We start from the raw sequence: 21,782 nt of genomic DNA, 5'->3' as shown, positions 1-21,782 counted from the left end.
AAGTTTGAAAGTAAAAAAATGGTACTTTATATTAATCAGAGGTTAAAAAAATAAAAAAATGTTAAAAACTGAAACAGTGCCTCGCCCCATTCATAAAACCCCAGAGGCGACTGCCACAGCTTAGTCAGTTTTAATCGACAGCACCCTGTTGCCAAAAACAGAGAAGTCAGATGATGGCGAGATTATTGGCTCACACGACAAAACATGAGCCTTTGACAATAGAGAACCTGCTTCCTTATTTGCAGCAGGAAGCCAGGTGTCAGACGCAGACAAGCGAGAGTGAGATGACCAACACATTCAGAGTGTTTAATGGTGACCCTGCAGACACATGGCTGAAGCCAGAGGGATGTGTGTGCAGCAGGTACAGTCAAGGAGCTTATTTTCTTTTTGGGATAATCTCAGAGGAGACATACAGTTCAAGAATGACAGCATCTTGGGAGGAAGCAGAAGGTACTCAGTTTAGGGAGAACTGGTCGTTGGCTTTGTGGAAGTCAGTGATATGCTGTTGTGTGGCTTGGCTAATGAGTTGACTGCAAGAGATGATTTTGAAGAAAAGATCTTGTAGAAAATGGCATGAAACTGGGAGCCAAGGGAAGTTTGGAGGGCCATCACTACAGACCTTCTGTGCCCAATGGAACCACGGCATTGGTGCGAAGTCGAGCGCGGAAAGCTCCATGAATTCATTCTTGTGTCTTGTCTTCTCCTAGTGTTTCTGAGCTGCTCATGGGTGAAGTGGACAATAGCACTCTCCTCTCCTTGCCTCTGACGGAGAAGAGCCGGGTAAGTGGGGCATTGGAAAGCTGGGCATTGCTAGTTGATCAGTCAGGTTTCATCTTATATGGCACTTTTCATATTAGGTTCAAGACTTCAGGCTGTCATTGCCAGCAAAAGGTTTTCAACCAAGTATTAGAAATGAACATTTTATTTCCAGATATTTAATTTGTCCAATTACTTTTGAGCCCCTGAAATAAAGGGATTGTGTTAAAAAAAAAGACTTTAGTTGCCTCACATTTTTATGCAATCGTTTTGTTCAACCCACTGAATTAAAGCTGAAAGTCTGCACTTCAACTGCATCTGAGTTGTTTCATTTAAAATTCCTTGTGGTAATGTACAGAACCAAAAATTAGAAAAAAGTTGTCTCTGTCCAAATATTTATGGACCTAACTGTAGGTAAAATTTGTGAAGCTCAGCATCAGTGAGTGACTGCTGTATTAGTCATTCTCCATTTTATATGTCGCCTTTTGTAGTAGGCACTCCATTGGTGGGAGATTTGAAAGTGCAGAGAGAGTATGTGTGTGGTGGTCACATTTTAGTCACTCTTCATTTTATATGGGGAGCTTTGCAAAGGTAGAGTGTGGTATCAGCTCTGGTGGCATCAAACTGCTAATTGTAGGGGCTGACCTATCATCCCCCTTTTGTATAGTGCCTTTCACATTAAGCAACCTAACAAGGCACATTCAGTTCATTAAGTGTTAGGTGTGTGGCACCCGCTCTGGAAGTGCCAACCCTCCTTCCACTTAGGAAGTGGTGGGCTTATATATTAAACATGTTCCATTTCATATAGTGCCTTCCATAACAACCACTGTCACAAGGTGCATTACAAGGGTAGCATACGTGGTGTTCAGCATCAGCCATGGCAGTGTCAGACTCTCTTGGCATCTAGGAAGTAGAGGGGCTGACCTATTCATTATTCTTCATTTTATGTAGTGCCTTTCACATCAAACATCACAACAAGATGCATGAAACACTTAGAGCAATAAGGAGCTGCTTTGGCACTCAACCATTGTCACTTTAATGTAGCGCCTTTCATAACAGTCAACATCACACGTAGAGTGTGAGATGTTTGGCTCCAGCTCTGGAAGTAGCAAACCAACGCAGTGGAGGAGAGAGAGCGACATATCAATCAGTCTTCACTTGATCTCGTGCCTTTCATCACAAGTGTTACACGTTTGAACGCAGCAGATCTTTGACCCACTTAATTGATAGCCAAGGTGCAAGCCACAGTTGGGTCAAAGCATGCAAAGATGACGTTTCTCCACTCAGATTCTGAGCTTTCTCTCTGTGACAGGGTGAGGGAGGATCTTTAGGCTTAAATACTCGGAAACACATAGAATTTGAGCACCCCTGCTGCACTTGTAGAAAATGCAGGAATGAATGAGCTGCAGCATCACTGAAGGAGGCAGATGAAAGTGTCATGCATTTGATGTCGCTGTTGAGCCACTTCATCGGAATTGGCAGCTAGATTTTCAATAAAGAAGTTGGCAGCATGTCAGTAAGAGCAGCATAGCACATGCTGCCCACTGAGGTCTGCTCTGTGCACAGAAAAACAGTTTGCACGCTAGACTTGAGAAATTGAGCTGATGCTCTGTGTGTGTGTGTGTGTCTGAATTGTGTCCATGTCCTCACTTGTGTTTCCTTTTTCTTCACAGTCCATGGAGAATCTTTACAGTGGCCTATCTGGTCCTGGAGTTGACATGCCCTCCAGAAGCGAACTGCAAGAATACGGTAAGTGACTGTAACAGTCTACATGATCATTTTGGAGGAAGGCCACAACAGCTTTGGAACTGAGAGGTGGACCTACAGGAGTTTTGGTTTAGAGATGGGAAACGGTGGCTTGATACCATGACAGGTCCTCAGAGGACTTTAGTTCAAGACAATAACATAGCATAATGAAACCCATGTAATCCAATTCAATGTGCCACGGGTGTTGAGCTCATTCTGGGAGGCATTAGAAAGAAACCAGTCCTGGATTAGGCATTTGTTCATTTTAAGGGTCACTCCCTAAACATATAGTATCCATCCATCCATTTTCTCAATCTGCTTATCAAGGACAGGGTTATGGGGGAGCTGGATGCTCGGTCCTACAGTAGATGGGGCCTATTTATGGCAATCAGTTAACTTAAAATGGATGTCTTTTGGATATGGGATGAAAACTCTAGCACCCAGAGACAAGGAGAACATGCAAATTCACGCAGAAAATAAGAAATTTGAAAAAACAAGAGGAGACCATTCAGTCCGTTAAGCACGGAGCCGTCCCAATGTCTCATTCGGATTCTTCTTAAAGGTTGTCAAGGTTTCTGCTTCAGATACATGTCTTGATAGTTTGTTCGAGACCCCTACAACTGTTTTTAGTGCAGAACTGCTTACTGGCTTCAGTCCTAAATGCACTACCCCTTAATTTCTGCTGGCGTCCTCAAGTACGTTACTAACTGTTAAGCTGAAAGAATTCTGCTGGATCTACATTATTAATACTTTTGAAAGTATCCTAGTGTCGAATTCCCACCCACAACACTGGAACTTGTGATGCAGCAGCATTAACTGATATGTCACCATGCCAGGAAGTTTGTGGCAGTATTCTTACTTATAGATCTGCCCCTTCTGTGAGACTAGTCCTACAAAAGCTTCTGTTTTTTACCCTTTCTATTGCCGCCATCTGCTTTGGCTTTGCAATTCCAGTTGGGTCCCACCAAATTCCTGCTTAACCAATGTTGTAAGGTATGGAGCGTCAGCCTGAACTTGTGTAATGCCAGCTTGTACTTCTTCATCCTGTTGCTTGAAGGCCTGTCTTTTATGCTTTTTATGAAATGCTGTCACATCGCCCAAAAAGAGACCACTGAGTTCTGTCTTGGCTTTATTTGAAAACCACAGAGATTCAAGTTGTTTTACTTTGTAACATCTTCCATCAGACAGATGCTGAACTCAAGTTTTAGTGGTAGTGATCTTTAGGGTCAGGAACATATTTGCAGATGACATAACAACATGTGGCACCACTAAGAATACTGTTAAAATGAAACTAGAACAGTGGACAAGAGTTATGGAGGAATAGATACCTTACGATTAACACAAAATCAACAGAATATCTAAGATTTCAGGGACAAGGACAAGATGGAGAAGGTAACCTCAAGGGAGGAAGGCTTAAAAGGGTGGAAAAGGCCGAATATCTTGGATCAAAAATAACAGAGGATAGAGAGCAAGATCTAGAAATAAACAATAAAGTGTAATCAGGTTGGAAAAATGTATCAGGAGTGTTATGTGACCGAAAAATCAGCACAGGAGTGCAGGGTGAAACAGCAGTGAGACCGCCATTGTTGTATGGATTAGAATTCTGGACGGTTTAAAAGGTGCACAAAAGGAAATGTGAATGCCTTAGAAATGAAGATGTTGAGATGGATGTGTGGAGTAACAAAGCTTGGTAAGATCAGGAATGAAAGAATTAGCTGTACAGTTAAACTTGGTACAATCTCTTAAGAAAATTAAAGAAAGAAGGTTATGGACATTTAATGAGAAGAGAGGTAAACAGTCTGGGGGGAGTTATAGATATTAAGGTGTGGGAAGGAGGAGAAGATGCTGAACAAGACAACTCGGATGGACTGTGTGAAGGGGAATATAAAGGAGAAAGGAAGTGTACAACAGACGAGAATGGAGGAGGCTGGTCCAATACAGCAACTCCACATAAAAGTGGGAAAAGCTTTAGAACTTCAGTTTCTGTAATTTTGAGTGGCCACTTGTCATTTTTCTCAGAGAAGGGGCTACAGTTTTTTTTTCTGGGGTTACAAAGTTGCTTTATTTCACATTGTGGAAGATGGACATTGTAATTGTTTTCATTTTCGGATGAGGATCTTTAGTTTTTAATATTTCAGCTGAAAACTCCAACAACCGTTAGCCTACACAGTGTTTAAGTAATGGAACACAACTTTAGAGACCTTGGTTTTGATTATGTGTTTTAATCTCCTTGAACAATCTCGGCGTAGGTGGGACCTTTGAGTAACACCCTATGCTTACTAGGTGCAAGATGGAAATGTTCTTAAAAGATAACATTCTTAGCTTTCTTAGTATTCCTTCAATATCTACACCCTCTCATAATACTGAAGATAAAGGCAGCATCTTCAGATTACCATCTAATTTCACTGGGGACACCCCTAGAACATCTAAAGTAATGGTGGGAGTGGGCCAAGGTGAGAGCAGGCCCTTTAAAACTGAGATGAACAGAGCTCGGTCGCTTTGAAAGTACAACTCTTGTTAGTTTGTTCCAATCAAAATGTGATTCCGTTAATTGTAAATGTACACCACACAGACAGCAAATAAGATATCCAAAGTACATCCAGGATACGATCAGAACAGTGAACTACTGTATGTCATCAGGTGGCTGACTTAGCAATTGTTCTCGTTTGAGAATGCTCAATCTTCTTCTTCTTTCGCCTGCTCCCATAAGGGGTTACCACAGGGGAATCATCTTCTTCCATATGTTCCTGTCCTCTGTATCTTGTCCTGTTACACCCATCACCTGCATGTCCTCTCTCACCGTAACCATAAACCTTTGCTTAGGCCTTCCTCTTTTCCTCTTCTCTGACAGCTCTATCCTTAGCATCCTTCTCCCAATATACCCAGCATCTCTCCTCTGCACATGTCCAAACCAACGCAATCTCACCTCTCAGACTTTGTCTCCCAACTGTCCAACTTGAGCTGACCCTCTAATGTACTCATTTCTAATCCTATCCATCCTCGTCACACCCAATGCCACCTCCAGCTCTGTCTCCTGCTTTCTCGTCAGTGCCACCCTCTCTAACCCATATAACATAGCTGGTCTCACTACCATCCTGTAGACCTTCCCTTTCACTCTTACTGATACCCATCTGTCACAAATCACTCCTGACACTCTTCTCCACCCATTCCACCCTGCCTGCACTCTCTTTTTCACCTCTCTTCCACAATCCCCATTACTCAGTATTGTTGATCTCAAGTATTTAAACTCATCCACCTTTGCCAACTCTACTCCTTGCATCCTCACCTTTCCACTGACTTCCCTCTCATTTACACACATGTATTCTGTCTTGTTCCTACTGGCCTTCATTCCTCTCCTCTCTAGAGCATATCGTACATGTCCTGTACAACTCTTAAATACTTCTCTGCCACTCCTGACTTCCTCATACAATACCACAACTCCTCTCGAGGCACCCCGTCATATGCTTTCTCCAGGTCCACAAAGACGTAATGTAACTCCTTCTGGCCTTCTCTAAACTTCTCCATCAACATCCTCAGAGCAAACATCGCATCTGTGGTGCTCTTTCTTGGCATGAAACCATACTGCTGCTCACTAATCCTCACTTTGTAACCTAGCTTCCACTACTCTTTCCCATAACTTCATGCTGTGGCTCATCAATTTCATCCCCCTGTAATTACTATAGTCCTGCACATCCCCCTTATTCTTAAATATCGTTACCAGTTCACTTTTTCTCCACTCCTCAGGCATCCATTCACTTTCTAAGATTCCATTACACAATCTGGTTAAAACTCCACTGCCATCTCTCCTAAACACCTCCATGCTTCCACAGGTATGTCATCTGGACCAACGGCTTTTCCATTTTTCATCCTCTTCATAGCTGTCCTTACTTCCTCCTTGCTAACCCGTTGCACTTCCTGATTCACTATCAACACATCATCCAACCTCTTCTCTCTCTCTCTCATTCTCTTCATTCATCAGCCTCTCAATGTACTTTTTCCATCTGCTCAACACACTCTTCTCACTTGTGAGTACATTTCCATCTTTATCCTTTATCACCCTAACCTTCTGCACATCTTTCCTAGCTCGGTCCCTCTGTCTGCCTTTTTTCCCCCCTTAGTGTCGAACCTCTCGTACAACTCATCATACGCCTTTTCTTTAGCCTTCGCCCCCTCTCTCTTCACCTTGTGCCTTTTCTCCTTGTACTCTTGTCTACTTTCTGCATCTCTCTGACTATACCACTTCTTCTTTGCCTTCCTCTTCCTCCGTATACCATCCTGTCCTTCCCCATTCCACCACCAGGTTTCCTTTTCCTCCTTCCTCTGTCCAGATGTCATGCCAAGCACCCTTCTTGCTGTCACCCTTACTACATCTGCTGTAGTTTCCCAGCTGTCTGGTAATTCTTCACTGCCACCCAGTGCTTGTCTCACCTCCTCCCTAAACTCAACCTTGCAGTCTTCCTTTTTCAACTTCCACCATTTGATCCTTGGCTCTGCCCTCACTGTCTTCCTCTTCTTGATCTCCAACGTCATCCTACAAACCACCATCCTATGCTGTTTAACTACACTTTCCCCTGCCACCTCTTTGCAGTCTTCAATCTCCTTCAGATCAACTCTTCTACATAGAATGTAATCTACCTGTGTGCATCTTCTTCCACTTTTGTATGTAACCCTGTGTTCCTCCCACTTCTTAAAATACGTGTTCACCACAGCCATGTCCATCCTTTTGGCAAAATCCACTATCCTCTGACCTTCTTCATTCCTCCCCTTGACACCATACCTACCTATCACCTCCTCGTCTCCTCTGTTCCCTTCACCAACATGTCCATTGAAATCCACTCCAATCACCACTTTCTGTCCCTTGGGTACACTGTTCATCACTTCATCCAACTCACTCCAAAAATCTTCTTTCTTATCCATTGCACATCCAGCTTGTGGGGCATATGCACTAATAACATTCATCATCACACCTCCAATTTCCAGCTTCATAATCATTACTCTGCCTGACACTCTTTTCACCTCCAAAACACTCGACATACTGTTCCTCCTGAATAACCCCTACTCCATTTCACCTCCTATCCACACCATGATAGAACAATTTGAATCCACCTCTGATCCACCTGGCCTTACTCCCCTTCCATTTAGTCTCCTGCACGCGCAATATATCAACCTTGCTTCTTTCCATCATATCTGCTAACTCTCTCCCCTTACCAGTCATACTGCCAACATTCCTACCCCTCAGTTCCACTCTCTTTATTTTCATCCTCTACTCCTGTCTCTGGACACGTCTCCCCCCCTCTTCTTCTTCTTCTTCTTCTGCCAACAGTAACCCAGTTTCTGCCAGCACCCTGTTGGCTAACAGTACTGGTGGCAGTCGTTGTTAACCCGGGGCTCAACCGATCTTGTATGAAAATTTGTATTGTTGTCCAATACTTTGCATATTTGTCAGACTGTTTTGGATTCACAGTTACGTCTGTGAATGACACCTGATGGGACACGCTTCTGTCATAAAAAAAATCCCTATGGTCTTACATTGAAATGCTTAGTTGTTGTCTTATCTTAGTTGTTGTCTTATCTTACTCTTCTGGGAGAATCATAACTCCATCCATTTTCTTTTTGGGGTCACAGAACTAGCAAAGACAAGACATCCTTTTTCCTTGCCACCTTCACCATCTCTTCCTGGGGGATATGGATTTGAATCTACTAGAAGTTATCCCATTATACAGAAAAGTAAAAAAACGGCACACAAGGTGTAACATTCAGGAGCCTTTGTAGACTTGACTAGCTGATTTGGTAGATGGAGCATTTAAAAATTTCTAGTCACTTCATGTGGTAGTATGGTGTTGTACCGTTTTATATAAATAAATGTTGTTGTTGTGTTAGCCACTGAACAGATTACAGTATGCAAGCTTTAGAGCAGGGGTCCCCAACTCCGGTCCTGGAGGGCCCCAGTGGCTCTGGGTTTTCATTCTAACCCTTTTCTTAATTAGTTAGCTGTTTTTGCTGCTAATTAACTTTTTTTGAATTAATTTTAATTGACTTGCTCTTGAAGACCCCTTAATTGTTTCATTTTTCTTAATTAGCAGCCAAACAATAATGAGTTACCAAATGAACCAAAACATGAGCAGCAAACTGTGACCATCATACAATATCTGAAAATAAAGAAAAGCGAAGGTCTCATGAATTTTGATCTGCTCAGATCCCCAAATCATTTTAACAGTCCTCTTAGAAAAGAGAAAATCAACAATTTTGGAGATGTATGCTATTGCAAAATGAGAGCAGCAAGAAGCCATGGAATTAAAAAACGGGTTTAATTAACAACAAGAATCATCACCTAATTAAGCAACCAATTGGAGTGAAATTGGTTGGAGTTTGAGGCCCTGACTTAGTTGGTGCTCTGTTGGCTCACTCACTTTACATTTCATTTCTGTATTTAGTGCCATTTAAGGAAAGAAATTAAGAAACTCAGAGGAACGATGAAGAAATTCAGGGGAACAAATCTTAAAAAACAAATCAATTAAAATGAATTCAGAAAAAGGTAATTAGCAGCAAAAACAGTTCACTAATTATGAAAAGGGTTAGAATGAAAACTTGCAGCCACTGGGGCCCTTCAGGACTGGAATTGAGGACCCCTGCTTTACAGGAAGCTCAGTCCCCTTCTTCAGGAAGTTGTAATACTGAAACTAGAGCTCCCTGTGTTTATATGGACACCAAGACAGAGACAGCATTGGAAAACCTTAAAGCCGGTCACCTTCATTGACAAAAAATTAACAGACCACTCCAGCCCAAGATTCAATTAGCATGAGAGAAGAACAATGTATACTCAAAAGATATTTTGATAAGGTGATTGTCCAACAAAGTCTCTTGAAGTTTTTGATGAGTTTTCCTTACAGTGTGGACCTGTAATTAAATCATCTGGATTAGTCAGAGAGATGTAAATAGACCTCATATCTTAAGTCTTGGCTCTATTTAAACCATGTTGTGCTGTGTTACATTTTAGCATCAGTTCAACTTCTCATTCCATTCTCTCCTACTGTGTCTTGAAGTTGCTCATAAGCACTGTGACTTTAAAGTCCTTCTCACAGTGTCCATGGTTGTTGAAGTGAGCTCCTACAGGACCATCCCTATTGCCATGCTTAATGTGGAACCTGTGGAAATTCATTCTTTGGTGGAGTGTTTGTCCAGCTTCTACCACATAGAGTGAGTGCACTGTTGGGACATTTCCTACAGAGAATTAGGTAGACCACATTCGATGATCTGCAATCTCTTTATGTGAAGTCCTTGTTGGCAGTGTGCTATAACTACACAATCTGTATCATAAATGTAAGCATACGTTTACATCTTTTCTGTAGGCTGGGAGTTGTACCGTTTTCTGAGTTTATCACGATTTTGTTTATTACGTATTTTTGTAACAATATTAAAAACATAACAGTGACAGCATAATGTTACTACATTTATTGATAGTGTACATACCATTATTTTATGTTATGATATGTTATGTTAGGTAGATTGCCCAGAGGGGAGCATCCAAAATAGCACGACACCCCGAGACCACGTTATTCAACACAGGATAGTGAATTGCTACATTCTAAAGGCGGGTTGTGTTGTGATTTTCAAAGATTGAAAAACGTCTTGCGGCAGAAGTAATTTTTTTTTATTTCAAAAATTATTTTGGGAGTCCCTACAGATTTCATTTTTTTTCTCCAGCTTTTGGAGTTTTTTTTTTTTTGTTTTTTCTGTCCACCCTGGCCATCGGACCTTACTTATTCTATGTTAATTAATGTTGACTTATGTTTATTTTTAATATATATATATTTATATTTTTATATAGCACTTTGAGCTACATTTGTTTGTATGAATATGTACTATATAAATAAATGTTGATTGATTGATTGATTGATTTCATTTTGTAACCCACTTAATCCAGACTAGAGTTGTGGGTGGGTTTCTAGAGTCTATCCCAGCTAGCATAGGTTGCATGGCAGGAACAAACCCTGGACAGGCCATTTAAAATTTTACTCTTGGTTGTTGAGTCCCTGAACAGTTTAGCCCTCGTTCATTTTACTGAACTCTTGCACCTTTATTCTCCTTCACGCTCACTTGAGGTCCACTGTCCAGAAGTTATTGGCTGTGCTGAGATCTAGACTGAAGCTTTCTTTTGGGCATACTTTTGCAGTAGTCTGCCTTTTTACTTTAGGTCAGCACCAACTTTAGTTAATTTGAAAACTTGTCTGAAAGCTTTTCGTTTTGCCTTAGCTTTTCAGACTTTGTATTTTATTGAGACTATTACTTATGCTATTTTTTTATTTTGTTAGGATGTATTTATTTTTTTACCTACATTTGTATTTCTGTATTAATGGAAGTGGTACAGCACTTTGGTCAACTTGTGTTGATTTAAATGTGCTTTATAAATAAATGGACTAGACATAAAATTCAGCAACATTCGTAATTAGGAGATTTTGTAGTTTCAAAAATGTGTACAGCTCCCTCTATTCAACATATCTCAACAAAACGGAACCTTCCTGACAAATTTCCTGTAAGGACAAATGTGCCAAGTTTGAATCGTCTGTCAGTATAACATCACACTAATAGGCCTCATCTCAAACAATGATGAGTCCATGTCGAGATGAGAGGTGTAAGAGAGTGTGGACCTTAACATTTAGAAAACTCAGGAGATGACCATAGATTTCAGGAAACTGCTACCTGCTTACCTATCGCTTCCTACAAATGGTTCAGCTGTTGGGACAACAGAGATAGTTAGGTTCCCGGCAACTGCGTTATTCAGAAAGCCCATCAGAGAATATTATTTTTGCGTTAGCTAAGTGTAAAGTGTAAATGAGGGAGAAGAGAACCAAAGAAAAGTTGGGATGCCAACCCAGCCATCCCATTTACTGCAGAAATCAAAAAAACTGAACAAAAATGGACGTGCAGTAGCGCAACAGAAATAAGGCATAGCAGCTGCCTTCCTAGTCTCTGTGGCATCTAGAAGGTTTTGACTCTCTTGAGCAGGTGTAGCTTGAGGAGCTCCATCATATGGGACTTCTGGGAATCCTCAAATTTATGTTGTCCCGACTGGAATAGGCATGAATTGTGCTGACCTGTGGGCATGCCTTAGGTGTCTGCTCTGGGTGACCTCTCAGAGCTATGGAGGAGAAAGAAGATGGTATTGTTAGTGCTGGCGCCCCCTCTTACCCCGTGAGGTATTACATACCTTCTCTGAGCGTGGAAAGGTGATCGTCCCCCCTCAAAGCAATATTAGTCCAGTTCTACTCAGCCAACATCAGGTCCATTCTGACCTCATATGTAACTGTCTGGTGGACTGTTGCCTCTGTAAGGTCAATCTACAGCGCATTGTGAGGACTTGTGAAAATACCATACGCTGTAACGTAATGCACATTCAAGTCCTGTATGAGTCCAGGATAAGGAAGAGGGCTGTAAAGCTCATAACTAATCCGACTCACTAATGGCATCACCAATACCAAAGACCTGCCTTCATGCAGTGAAAGCTTAAACAGCATATCACCTAGATAGCTTTTTCACGTGCAGTTGTTCTGACTAATCAGGTCTGAGGCTCTGCTCGGCATCGATGGATATCTGCACACTTGACTAGCTGGACTTTTTAAATCATATTTTATCTCCTTATGTTTTGTATTTATCCTTGTATACTGCATCATATTTTATATTTAACTTTTGTAGTTCGTGTTGTCCTTCTATGTTGCACCGATGCTGCCAAGACAAATTCCTATTTATACATTAGGGTCGGAAAAACAAATTTTGATCCTCAATCTGATTCTGAACAAAGTCAGTTCACTGCAAGCCGAGTTGTTTCGTGCAGACGGACATATAGACGTGGCAATAGCAGTAGATGCTTTTTACATTATATGCAAACGCACCTTAAAAAAAGTAACTAAAGGCCAGTTGGCAGCATCGCGGATAAATTGATGGAAGCAATTATTAGGTTACAGATCAAGCATTACATATCAATAACGGGTGTATCAGTGAACAGTCAGCATGGGTTAATATTATGTTTCGTTGATATGCTGGAATTCTGCGGTGAAGCAATAAGAACACAGAGGCTGTGAACACCAGGCAGTGCACCAGTTCCTCAACACCTGACGCAACAGGCACCAACACACACGTTCATTTATACTGGGAATCGTTTCCCAAATTGTTCCCCTCAGCAGCACAGTAAACCAGTAAAGCACTTTCTTTGCCTTCTCTCTGTCTCTTCCTCTCTCTTCCATCCACCTCCACTCCTCCCTCAAGCTTCGTCCTCTTCCGTTTGACTCTGGTTCCCTGAATGGAGTGAAGAGGCTCCTTTTATAGGGCACCCGGAAGTGCTCCAGGTGTCAAGTGATCTACTTCCGGCAGCACTACCGGGTGTGGTGGCAGTCCTGCTAAGGAGGGCTCAGCAATTCTCCTTGCGCCCCCTGGTGGTGGCCACAAATCCTGAGAGTGTTGAGCGTCCATGCTCCAACACCGTTGTACCACAACAAGCCAGGAGGGCTGCCTTCTGTCGTCCCGGGGGAGGTATTGCCCTGTGTAAGCTCCATCCCCTGGTCTGCGTCCCGGCTGTCCATCATAAGGCGCAGAGAAATAATTATTTATTTTGATTTTTGGAAAGCTTTTGATAAGATCCCATATGAGCGGCCTTAGGGATCAAACTAAAACAAGTGGGAATTCAGGGCGCTGTGTGTAGATGGGAACAGAATTGGTATAACACAGGAAGCAAATGGTTTCATGATGTTGAGAGGAACCTTTTTTAGAATTGTGCAGTGTTAAAAATGGTGTCCTTGAGCACTTGTTGCTGGGCCACATTTTTATACTTATTAGCAATGTAGATAAGATTATAAATAACAAGCTGGCCAAGTTTGTAGATGATACCAAAACAGGTGGAACACAGATAACACAGAATGAGCCAAATGATTGCAGATGTCCCTGGGCAGAACTGAGACTTGGCCAATGAAATTTAATAAGTAAATGTAAAGTATTTATAAATAGAAAGTAAAAATGCAAGATTTGAATACACAGTGAGAGATTTCAGACTTAAATATACACTTTATGAGAAGTGGTAAGCTCTTTACTAACTACTTCCAGTTAGTGTAAAGAAGCCATTATTGCAGGCGGTCAGGTTATATAGCGCCCCTGATGTATGGAGTACAAGTCAACGGGAGTTACGCTTAAGCTTTATAACACACCAATGAGGCTGCACCTGCAATGCTATGCGCAGTTTTAGTCTTCATGTTACAAATAAAATCCCGAGGAGAACGACTAGGCCAGAGTTTCTTATGTAAATGGTTTGTGAAGTGCGTCGAGGTGGGTCGCCACGTGTTGATAAAATAATCGACATTGCGCTCACATACTTCCTCACTCCACCCCTGATTGGTCACGATGCCCCCAGGGGGACGTCCTTCAGTGCTATGACGAATGGCAGTGTTTCTCCAAGGGGGACAATTCTGACTATTGTCAATAAATGAGTCTCAAAGATACTAGGAAGAGGAAGACTGAGTGGTATCAAAACAAGAACGTTCAAGAAACCCTGGAGTAGGCTGGTTAGGACTGAGAAGTGTGAGCTGTGAGGAAAGACTGCAGGAGCAGAACCATTTCAGTTTAAACAAACAGAGATTAAAAGGTGTCATGATTGAAATGTTGAAAATTATGAAGGGAATTAGTCCAGTGGATTCCAGCTTCTGTTTTAAAATAGGTTTTTCAACAGAAACAAGGGGACACAGGTGGAAATGTGTTCAGTGCAAATTTCACACCAATGTTAGAAGATTTCTTCACACAGAGGACAACAAACACGTGGAATGAATGTCTAAATAGTACTTGAGGGACCTTTAAAACTTGACGTGATATTGCTGTATAGCATTGATGAGATGCAGGACACAAAGGCATCAACCAGCCCTACCCAGGGTGCCAGTCCATTGCTGGCGCCGCTCACTCACACGCACACTCATGCTCACATTAGTGACGTTTTTGAACCACCAGTTCACCTAACCTGCATGTCTTTGAAGATACTGGAGGCAAAAATGGAGTTCCTGGGGGGGAACTAACAGATGCTCAGGGAGAACATGTACAATCCAAACTGACTCGAACCCAGAAAGCTGGATCAGTGAAGCAGAAGAGCTAATCATCGTAATGCCTAATTTAGGTGTACATCTTCAAGATAACAGAGAAAAGGTAAATCCACTCTGACACGAGGAGAACATGAAGATGCTACTCCAGGGGAATCTGGGAGTCTGCAGCAGCAGCCCATTCTTCCATCAGTGTTATAATTTTGGGGCACTCAGTTGTGCTTCATTCCACTACATTACTATTTATTTATTTATTTTGTGTCTTGCTGCATGATGGATAAGTCACAGTGTTATTAAGGTTGCCGTATTTATTCTACAATGGAGCACTGGCTGCTTACGTGATTGCTTGTAATTACATAATAATTCATTACATTTACTGTATATAGCACTTTTTAAGCTACTAAAAGTGGTTTTCACAATGAGTAGAGAGTCGCTTCAACGACCACTAATGTGTAGCACCCACATGGATGATGTGACAGCAGCCATTTTGCGCCAGTACACTAAGTACACATTAACTGTTAGGTGGTGAAGGGGTAAGAGAGATAGCCAATCAGAGACGAGATGATTAGGGGGCCAGAATGACCAGGCCGTGTTGGACAATTTAGCCAGGACATTGGGATACATCCTACTCTTTATGCCCAGGGATCTTTTAAAGACCACAGGGTGTCATGACCTTGGTTTTACATCTTTTGAGTCACACTATTTGACAGAAGTGGGGACAAAACTTTGTGGGTCACGGTCCACCTCCTTAGCCTGCCAGTTAGAGATAGTACTAGCTGACGGCTGCCAATCTTTTGGGGCTTGTTGCAAGAATGAGAGTGGGACCCTGGCATTTGACTTGCACCTGCCCAGATAGCCATGAGTGAGGGCATTGAGGTCACATTTTCTTCTCTTCACTTGCTACACTTGAGAGATGGCGTATTTTCAATAGTTCCAGTTGAAAGAATAAAATGCTTTTTTTTTTTTTCATTTGACATGTGGCAATGATTCCATCTTGTTTCAGTGCACTAGGGAGAGTGAACAAGCAAAACATGCAACATAAAGACTTTTAAGACACAAACGAGATGGAAGGACACACTAACGAAACAATATGCCAGTCTGTCCATCTTGAGAAATGCCACACTGAACTTTATACAAGCTACATACTAAGATGATTTCCTCTTTCCCCAGAGCTGCTCCTTCCATGTGGGAAGTGGTCATTTACTATTTAATGGGTGATTTCATTGGGTCAACAACAGAATTACAGCTAGCACTGCCTCTTTGTGGCCCTTTGAGGTGCAGCACCTTGTACCATGCACATTCCTACAGAGCAAATCCTCCCCCTGTCCGGCCCGCCACATATGTAAGGGCTAGACAGTGGCAGGATATATAAGGATTTGTGCTGGGCCCTCTGCTCTTCTCTCTACACACACCTCCTCACTAGGCCCTTTCATCCTGTCCCTGTCCCAGGGTTTCTCTTATCAGTGCAGTTTTGCTGGTGGTGGATTTTAGGAGGCCCAGGTCCCTCCCGGACCCCGTGATTATCAGAGGAGACTGTGTGCAGAGGGTACAGACCTTCAAATACCTGGGAGTGCAGCTGGATGATAAATTGGACTGGACTGTCAATACTGATGCTCTGTGTAAGAAAGGACAGAGCCGACTATACTTCCTTAGAAGACTGACGTCTTTCAACATCTGCAATAAGATGCTGCAGATGTTCTACCAGGCGGTTGTGGCGAGCGCCTTCTTCTATGCGGTGGTGTGCTGGGGAGGCAGCATTAAGAAGAGGGATGCCTCATGCCAGGACAAACTGGTGAGGAAGGCAGGCTCTATCGTAGGCACGGAGCTGGACAGCTTGACATCCGTGGCAGAGCGACGGGCACTGAGCAGGCTCCTGTCAATCATGGAAAATCCACTGCATCCACTGAACAATATCATCTCCAGACAGAGGAGCAGCTTCAGCGACAGACTGCTGTCACCGTCCTGCTCCACTGACAGACTGAGGAGACCCCACACTATGCGACTCTATCTATCTATCTATCTATCTATCTATCTATCTATCTATCTATCTATCTATCTATCTATCTATCTATCTATCTATCTATCATATAGTGCCTTTCACATCTATCTATGTCAATATAAGCAGATATACTTGTCATTCCCTCAAGAGGTCCACCTAATATCAGCTAGTCTCTCTGCATGTCTCACTGATATGACAACTTGGGTGAAGGAGCACCATTTCCAGCTCAACCTGGCAAAGATGGACCTTCTTGTTATCCCAGCTCACCTGTCCGAACAGCACCCCATCTCTGTTCAGCTCGGCTCATCATTGCTAACACCCACCAAGTCTGTGCCATACTTGTGGTGGTGAGTGATGACCAGTTGCAGCGTTCTCTTAGTCTTACAGTTTTATTCTATACAAAATCTGCAAGATCACACAGTACAGAATGTGACAGAGTATGCGGCACAACTCCTGGAACAGGCTTTGGTCTTGTTTCGTCTGGACTAGTGCAGCTCTCAGCTTCAGGTGTCCTGACATGTGTCACCAAGCCACTGTAGACGATTCAAAATGCAGTGGCACTGTGACGATGCGGGTTCTGGCTCCATGCTCCCATCGCTATTTGGGAGCCCTTGAACCCAACACCGTCGATAATGTCACCAAGTGAACTAGTCAGTGAAGGCAACAATTGAGCAAGGCGATGGTAAAAAGTGCAAAAGTGCTTTTATTTAAAACAATAATCAAAAACAAAGTGTTCAAATAAATAAAGTGCAGTGCTTTCCAAAGTCTTATAAATAAATAATCCATAAAAGAAATGTGGAGGGTAAAAATACTACAAAAACAATCCTTTAAAAACGAGGTTAAAACGTTCTTATGGAAGCAGTCTTTAAAAACCAACAACGAGCCCGGTGCCTTCTTTTAACTGGTGACTCCCCTGCTTCTCCCTGTCCAGGCTTTGCAACAGGGGAGCCACTCTACCTGCAGCTGACCTTCACTCCACTACAGATCTGGCGGTGTCCCGATCCCTGGCTTCAGTTCCGCTCCCTCCAGACCGCGACTTGGGAATTCCTCACACAGCCAAGGCTCTCACGTGGAGGACACCACATCGCAAATCCTGACTCCCGCTGCCCCATGCGGAGTCACCCTTCTCCTTCTTTGGTCACTCCCACTACATGCTTGCTCAGCGGGAGTGACAACAACTACTACACCCAGGGTATCGGCCTAACACCCAGGCTGTCTTCTCAGCTGCCTACGAGCGCTCACTCGCCCGCTTCCTGCTGCACCGACCTGCTGGCTCTCTCGCTCCCTGTAACCTCCGTCCTTTTCGTTCTTCTTTTCATTTCCGATCTATCTATCCTCCCAACCGACTCGCTCTTCTTTTTATATAGCGAGGGGCCATAGCAGCTGCAGCACATTAGCCACGGGAACAATCACGGATGTGGGCAGTTCCTCACCTGTGCACTCGGTGAGAAACGCTCACACCGCAAATCGCCCCGCGGCTTGCTACAATCACTACGCCCCCTCACGAAGCCGCCTCGAGTGCGGTGATTATTTATTTAACAAAAACTGGCCTTTGCTCAGCAAGCTGTGGACCCATAACACCACAGGCACATCTCATGTTCCACCAGCCTAAGTGGGCATATGCCATTCCTCTTTTCAGATCACTATATTGGCTCCCTGTAGCAGCATGTTTTAAACTGAAATCCTTGATGCTTGCCTTCAGAGTTTTCAGTGGGTCAGCACTTTTATATATGATGACATTTACTAGGTTTTATGGTTCTTCTTGACCACTCTGGTCTGCTGATGAACAGCTTCTGATAATGCCACTTCTTCATGGCATCAGATCTCAATCCGGACTCTTTTCATGTGTAGCCCCTAGCTGGTGGAGTGAGCTAGCTGCCCACCTCCATTTACAGTAATATTCTGACTCTCTCAATGTGTTTGAAGACCCTCTTGTTTGGTGAACTTCTGTCTGATATTAGCTGTTACATTTTTTGTAACTTATGAATTGTAACTTACTTATGTTGTGCTCTGAGATTTTCACGCTCATGGTCAATTTTGTACCCTTGTCCTATAACAGTTATTCCCAGACAGACCCCCAGACTGATGTTTGCTCAATTATGTTTTGTAAGGTGCTTTGGATAAAAGTGTCTGTTAAGCAAATAAATGTAAATGTACTGCCCCTTAGTGGCTCTCCACTCCCACAAGACACCATGCTTTCTCTAGGCTGGGCCTCACCTTAAGACCTTTCATCTCTCAAGGCGACTAGAAGTTTGCCAACTTGCTTCTGGCCAAGTTTGCAGAGGAAGGCATTTCAATTTATGGATGCAGAGACTCAAGAAGACATAACTGGATTAATTTATAAGGTTAACATAGGCTTGTATGAACGTTCAAGTGAAGGTTGCCTTCTTTGGCTTCTTTTAGCTCACAAGACCACACATTTTAGTGTCTCCTATTTGAGGGACGCTGGATTTTTGTCTTGTCTGTTTTCACTCATCCTCAAATGTTCAATATCCCAACATTCATGTATTTCAGTTTAAACGCCTTGATTGGTTTCCAGTGAGACTTAGGAATCTTTAGCTGTTTAAGTTGTATAATGCTGAAGCACCCATTTATAAAGCGCCACACGAGCAACCCCATGGTGCTCATATTGCTGGGCAGCGTTGATGGTGCTGCGGTTAGGGTTGCTGCCTCGTTGTGTTCCAGGGTTGAATCTCAAACACTGTCATCGTCTGGGGGAGTTTTGATGATTTAATTCAGTTTGCCATGGATCCCACCACCATACATGCCTAAAAAGGTATGTGTTAGTTTAATTGTTGGTTCCACACTGGCCCAGTGGATGTGAGTGTGAGAGAGCCCTGTGATGGGCCTGCGTCCTATCTGGAGCTTTATCCTGTTTACTTCCAATCCTCACGACCATGAAATGGCTCGAGTAATTTTGAGATGGTCATGTTATGTTATTCTTATTTATTTATGGCAGTTGTAGACATTCTGTATGTAATTCTAGCTGAAAAGACAAGTGGCTGACATTAAAGGTGACTCTCTGTGCTTCAGGCTTCTCCAGTTCCGAGGAAGTGGACATCCTTTTGCAGCGTGGGGAGGGAGGAGTGGACTCAGCTCTGCAGTATGCCAAGGTCATCTCCAAATACATGAAGGACATCCTATACTACGTGGAAAAGCGCACAGCTTTAGGTGGGTACTTTGTCCCTCGTGTATACACCCAAAGACCAGCATGAGGTTAGAAATAATTCTGGGAGTGGATCCAGACAGTTGAGGTTTTTAGACTGTTGTCAGTAGAGCTCTCCATCAGTCAAGGTATCTTGGGAAAAGCCATCTACCTTCACGCATAAAGCAACACCCTCTAATGACATAAAGCAACTTCTGGGGTGACCCAAAATACCTCACTAGAATCCTGGTTTAGATGCTAAGCAGTAATATCAAGGCTATGATTCGGGCAGCCAGCCAGCCCACATGCCATCTGCTGTTTGGAAAGAGGAAGCCAGATGATAGCTTCAGGTTTTTGACAGCAAACAGGAAGAGCTGCACGCTGTTGAAATCGCATGTCTTTTGGTAGGAACCCTCCCCCCTCTGTGTGTGCGGTTTCTCTTTTAGCTGCACTGTTATAACATGTCGGAATTTTTCCAGAGGTGGAATTGGCCAAAGGACTGCAGAAGCTCTACCATGGTTGCAGACCAACTTTAACAAATGAGGTAAGAATGTACTTTTTTTATGAATGTTATTTGTTTACATGCAGTATAATCTTTTATTAACTCAGACTGCCACCTCACCCTGATGTCATCCTCTCCAGGTCACCCTGTCTCCCAATAAGTCAAAGAACGCTGTTCTTGTTCATATTCCCTAGAGCGCAAGAAACAACTTGCTTTTTCCCTTGCAATGACAGTCATCACTCTCTCGCTCATTTCATCTTGTTCAGATTGAGTCATCTGATGCAGTGCCATCTTTAAATGCAAACAGGGCACATCTGTGTTAACGGAAGAGTTGGACCCTGTGCTTCTGGTTATAGGGGGAGGTGACAGTACTTTTATATGGCAGATTTCAATCTTGTCTGAGCCATGGATTTGTTCCCTTTTTGGTTCATTGCCTACACTATAACGTTTATACTCAGTAAGCAAATTCTTAGGAACAATACACTAATATTGGGTAATGGGGCTCCATTTTTGTTCATAAAACAGCCTCAGTTCTTCGTGGCATTGATTCTACAAGATGTTGGAAACATTCTTTTGAAATTCTAGTCAATGCTGACATGATTGCATCGTTCAGTTTCTGCAGATTTGTCAGCTGCACATTCTTTCTGTGAATCTCCTGTTCTACCACATCCCAAAGGTGTTCTAGTGGATTCAGATCGGATGACTGGAAGGCCATTGTAGAACACCGAACTCATTGTCTTGTTCATCCAACCAGTTTGAGATGACTTTTTTTTGTGACACCATTCATTATTATGTTGGACATAGCCATTAGAAGATGGGTAAATGTTGCCCATAATGCACATGGCCAGCAACAATACTAAAATAATCCATGGCATTCAAGTGATGACTGATTGGTATTAACAGGCCCAAAGTATGCCAAAAAGCATTGCACACACCATTACACCATCATCACCAGCCTGGACTGTTGGCACGAAGCAGGTTGGGTACATGGATTGATGCTGTTGATACCAATTCTGAGACTACCACCTGTGTGCCTCAGCAGAAGTTGAGATTCAGAAGACCAGGCTATGTTTTTACAGTCTTCAGCTGTACAATTTTGGTGAGGCTTTGCCCACTGGAGCCTCAGCTTTTTGTTTTGGCTAATAGGAATGGAACCCGACATGGTCTTCTGCTGTTGTATCTCATCCACTGTAATGTTCAATAAGTTGTGCCTTCTGAGATACTGTAACAAGGAACAAAGAACAATCCAACACATCACCTCTGGTTGTAAACTACCGACACAGACAACATCCTCAGACACAATCAGACAGCAAACATTAGACATCAAGAACTTGTGCTATAACATAAGCTAGTCGACACATACACCCCAGATTAGTAGTACAGGAAATGACACATATAAATTATACTAGGACAGAACTATACTGACAGAAAAGACCATCTTCCATAACAGACCACACATAACACTGGTAGACAACCTGCTGAAGTTCAAACCAAGCATCAGAATGGGGAAGAAAGATGATTTAAGTGACTTTGAACATAGCATGGTTGTTGGTGCCAGACAGA

The 21,782-nt window shown here is 42.8% G+C and overlaps 1 protein-coding gene across 3 annotated transcripts in view; it reads left to right on the top strand.

The window, feature by feature from the left end:
* Positions 1 to 218: 218 nt before the first annotated feature.
* The window catches only part of arhgap45b (Rho GTPase activating protein 45b), a 60,515-nt gene continuing 38,951 nt past the window's right edge, over positions 219 to 21,782 (top strand). For all 3 annotated transcript variants that reach the window (XM_039766709.1, XM_039766710.1, XM_039766708.1), the window contains exons 1-5: positions 219 to 361; positions 708 to 780; positions 2,430 to 2,505; positions 19,606 to 19,743; positions 20,197 to 20,261. In XM_039766709.1, the coding sequence (XP_039622643.1) occupies positions 285 to 361; positions 708 to 780; positions 2,430 to 2,505; positions 19,606 to 19,743; positions 20,197 to 20,261 (429 nt within the window). In that variant the 5' untranslated portion in view covers positions 219 to 284. The remainder of the gene's footprint in view (positions 362 to 707; positions 781 to 2,429; positions 2,506 to 19,605; positions 19,744 to 20,196; positions 20,262 to 21,782) is intronic.

This window comes from Polypterus senegalus, chromosome 10 (assembly GCF_016835505.1).
Source record: "Polypterus senegalus isolate Bchr_013 chromosome 10, ASM1683550v1, whole genome shotgun sequence".
Taxonomy (NCBI): domain Eukaryota; kingdom Metazoa; phylum Chordata; class Cladistia; order Polypteriformes; family Polypteridae; genus Polypterus; species Polypterus senegalus.
This window is presented reverse-complemented; position numbering and strand designations above follow the sequence as displayed.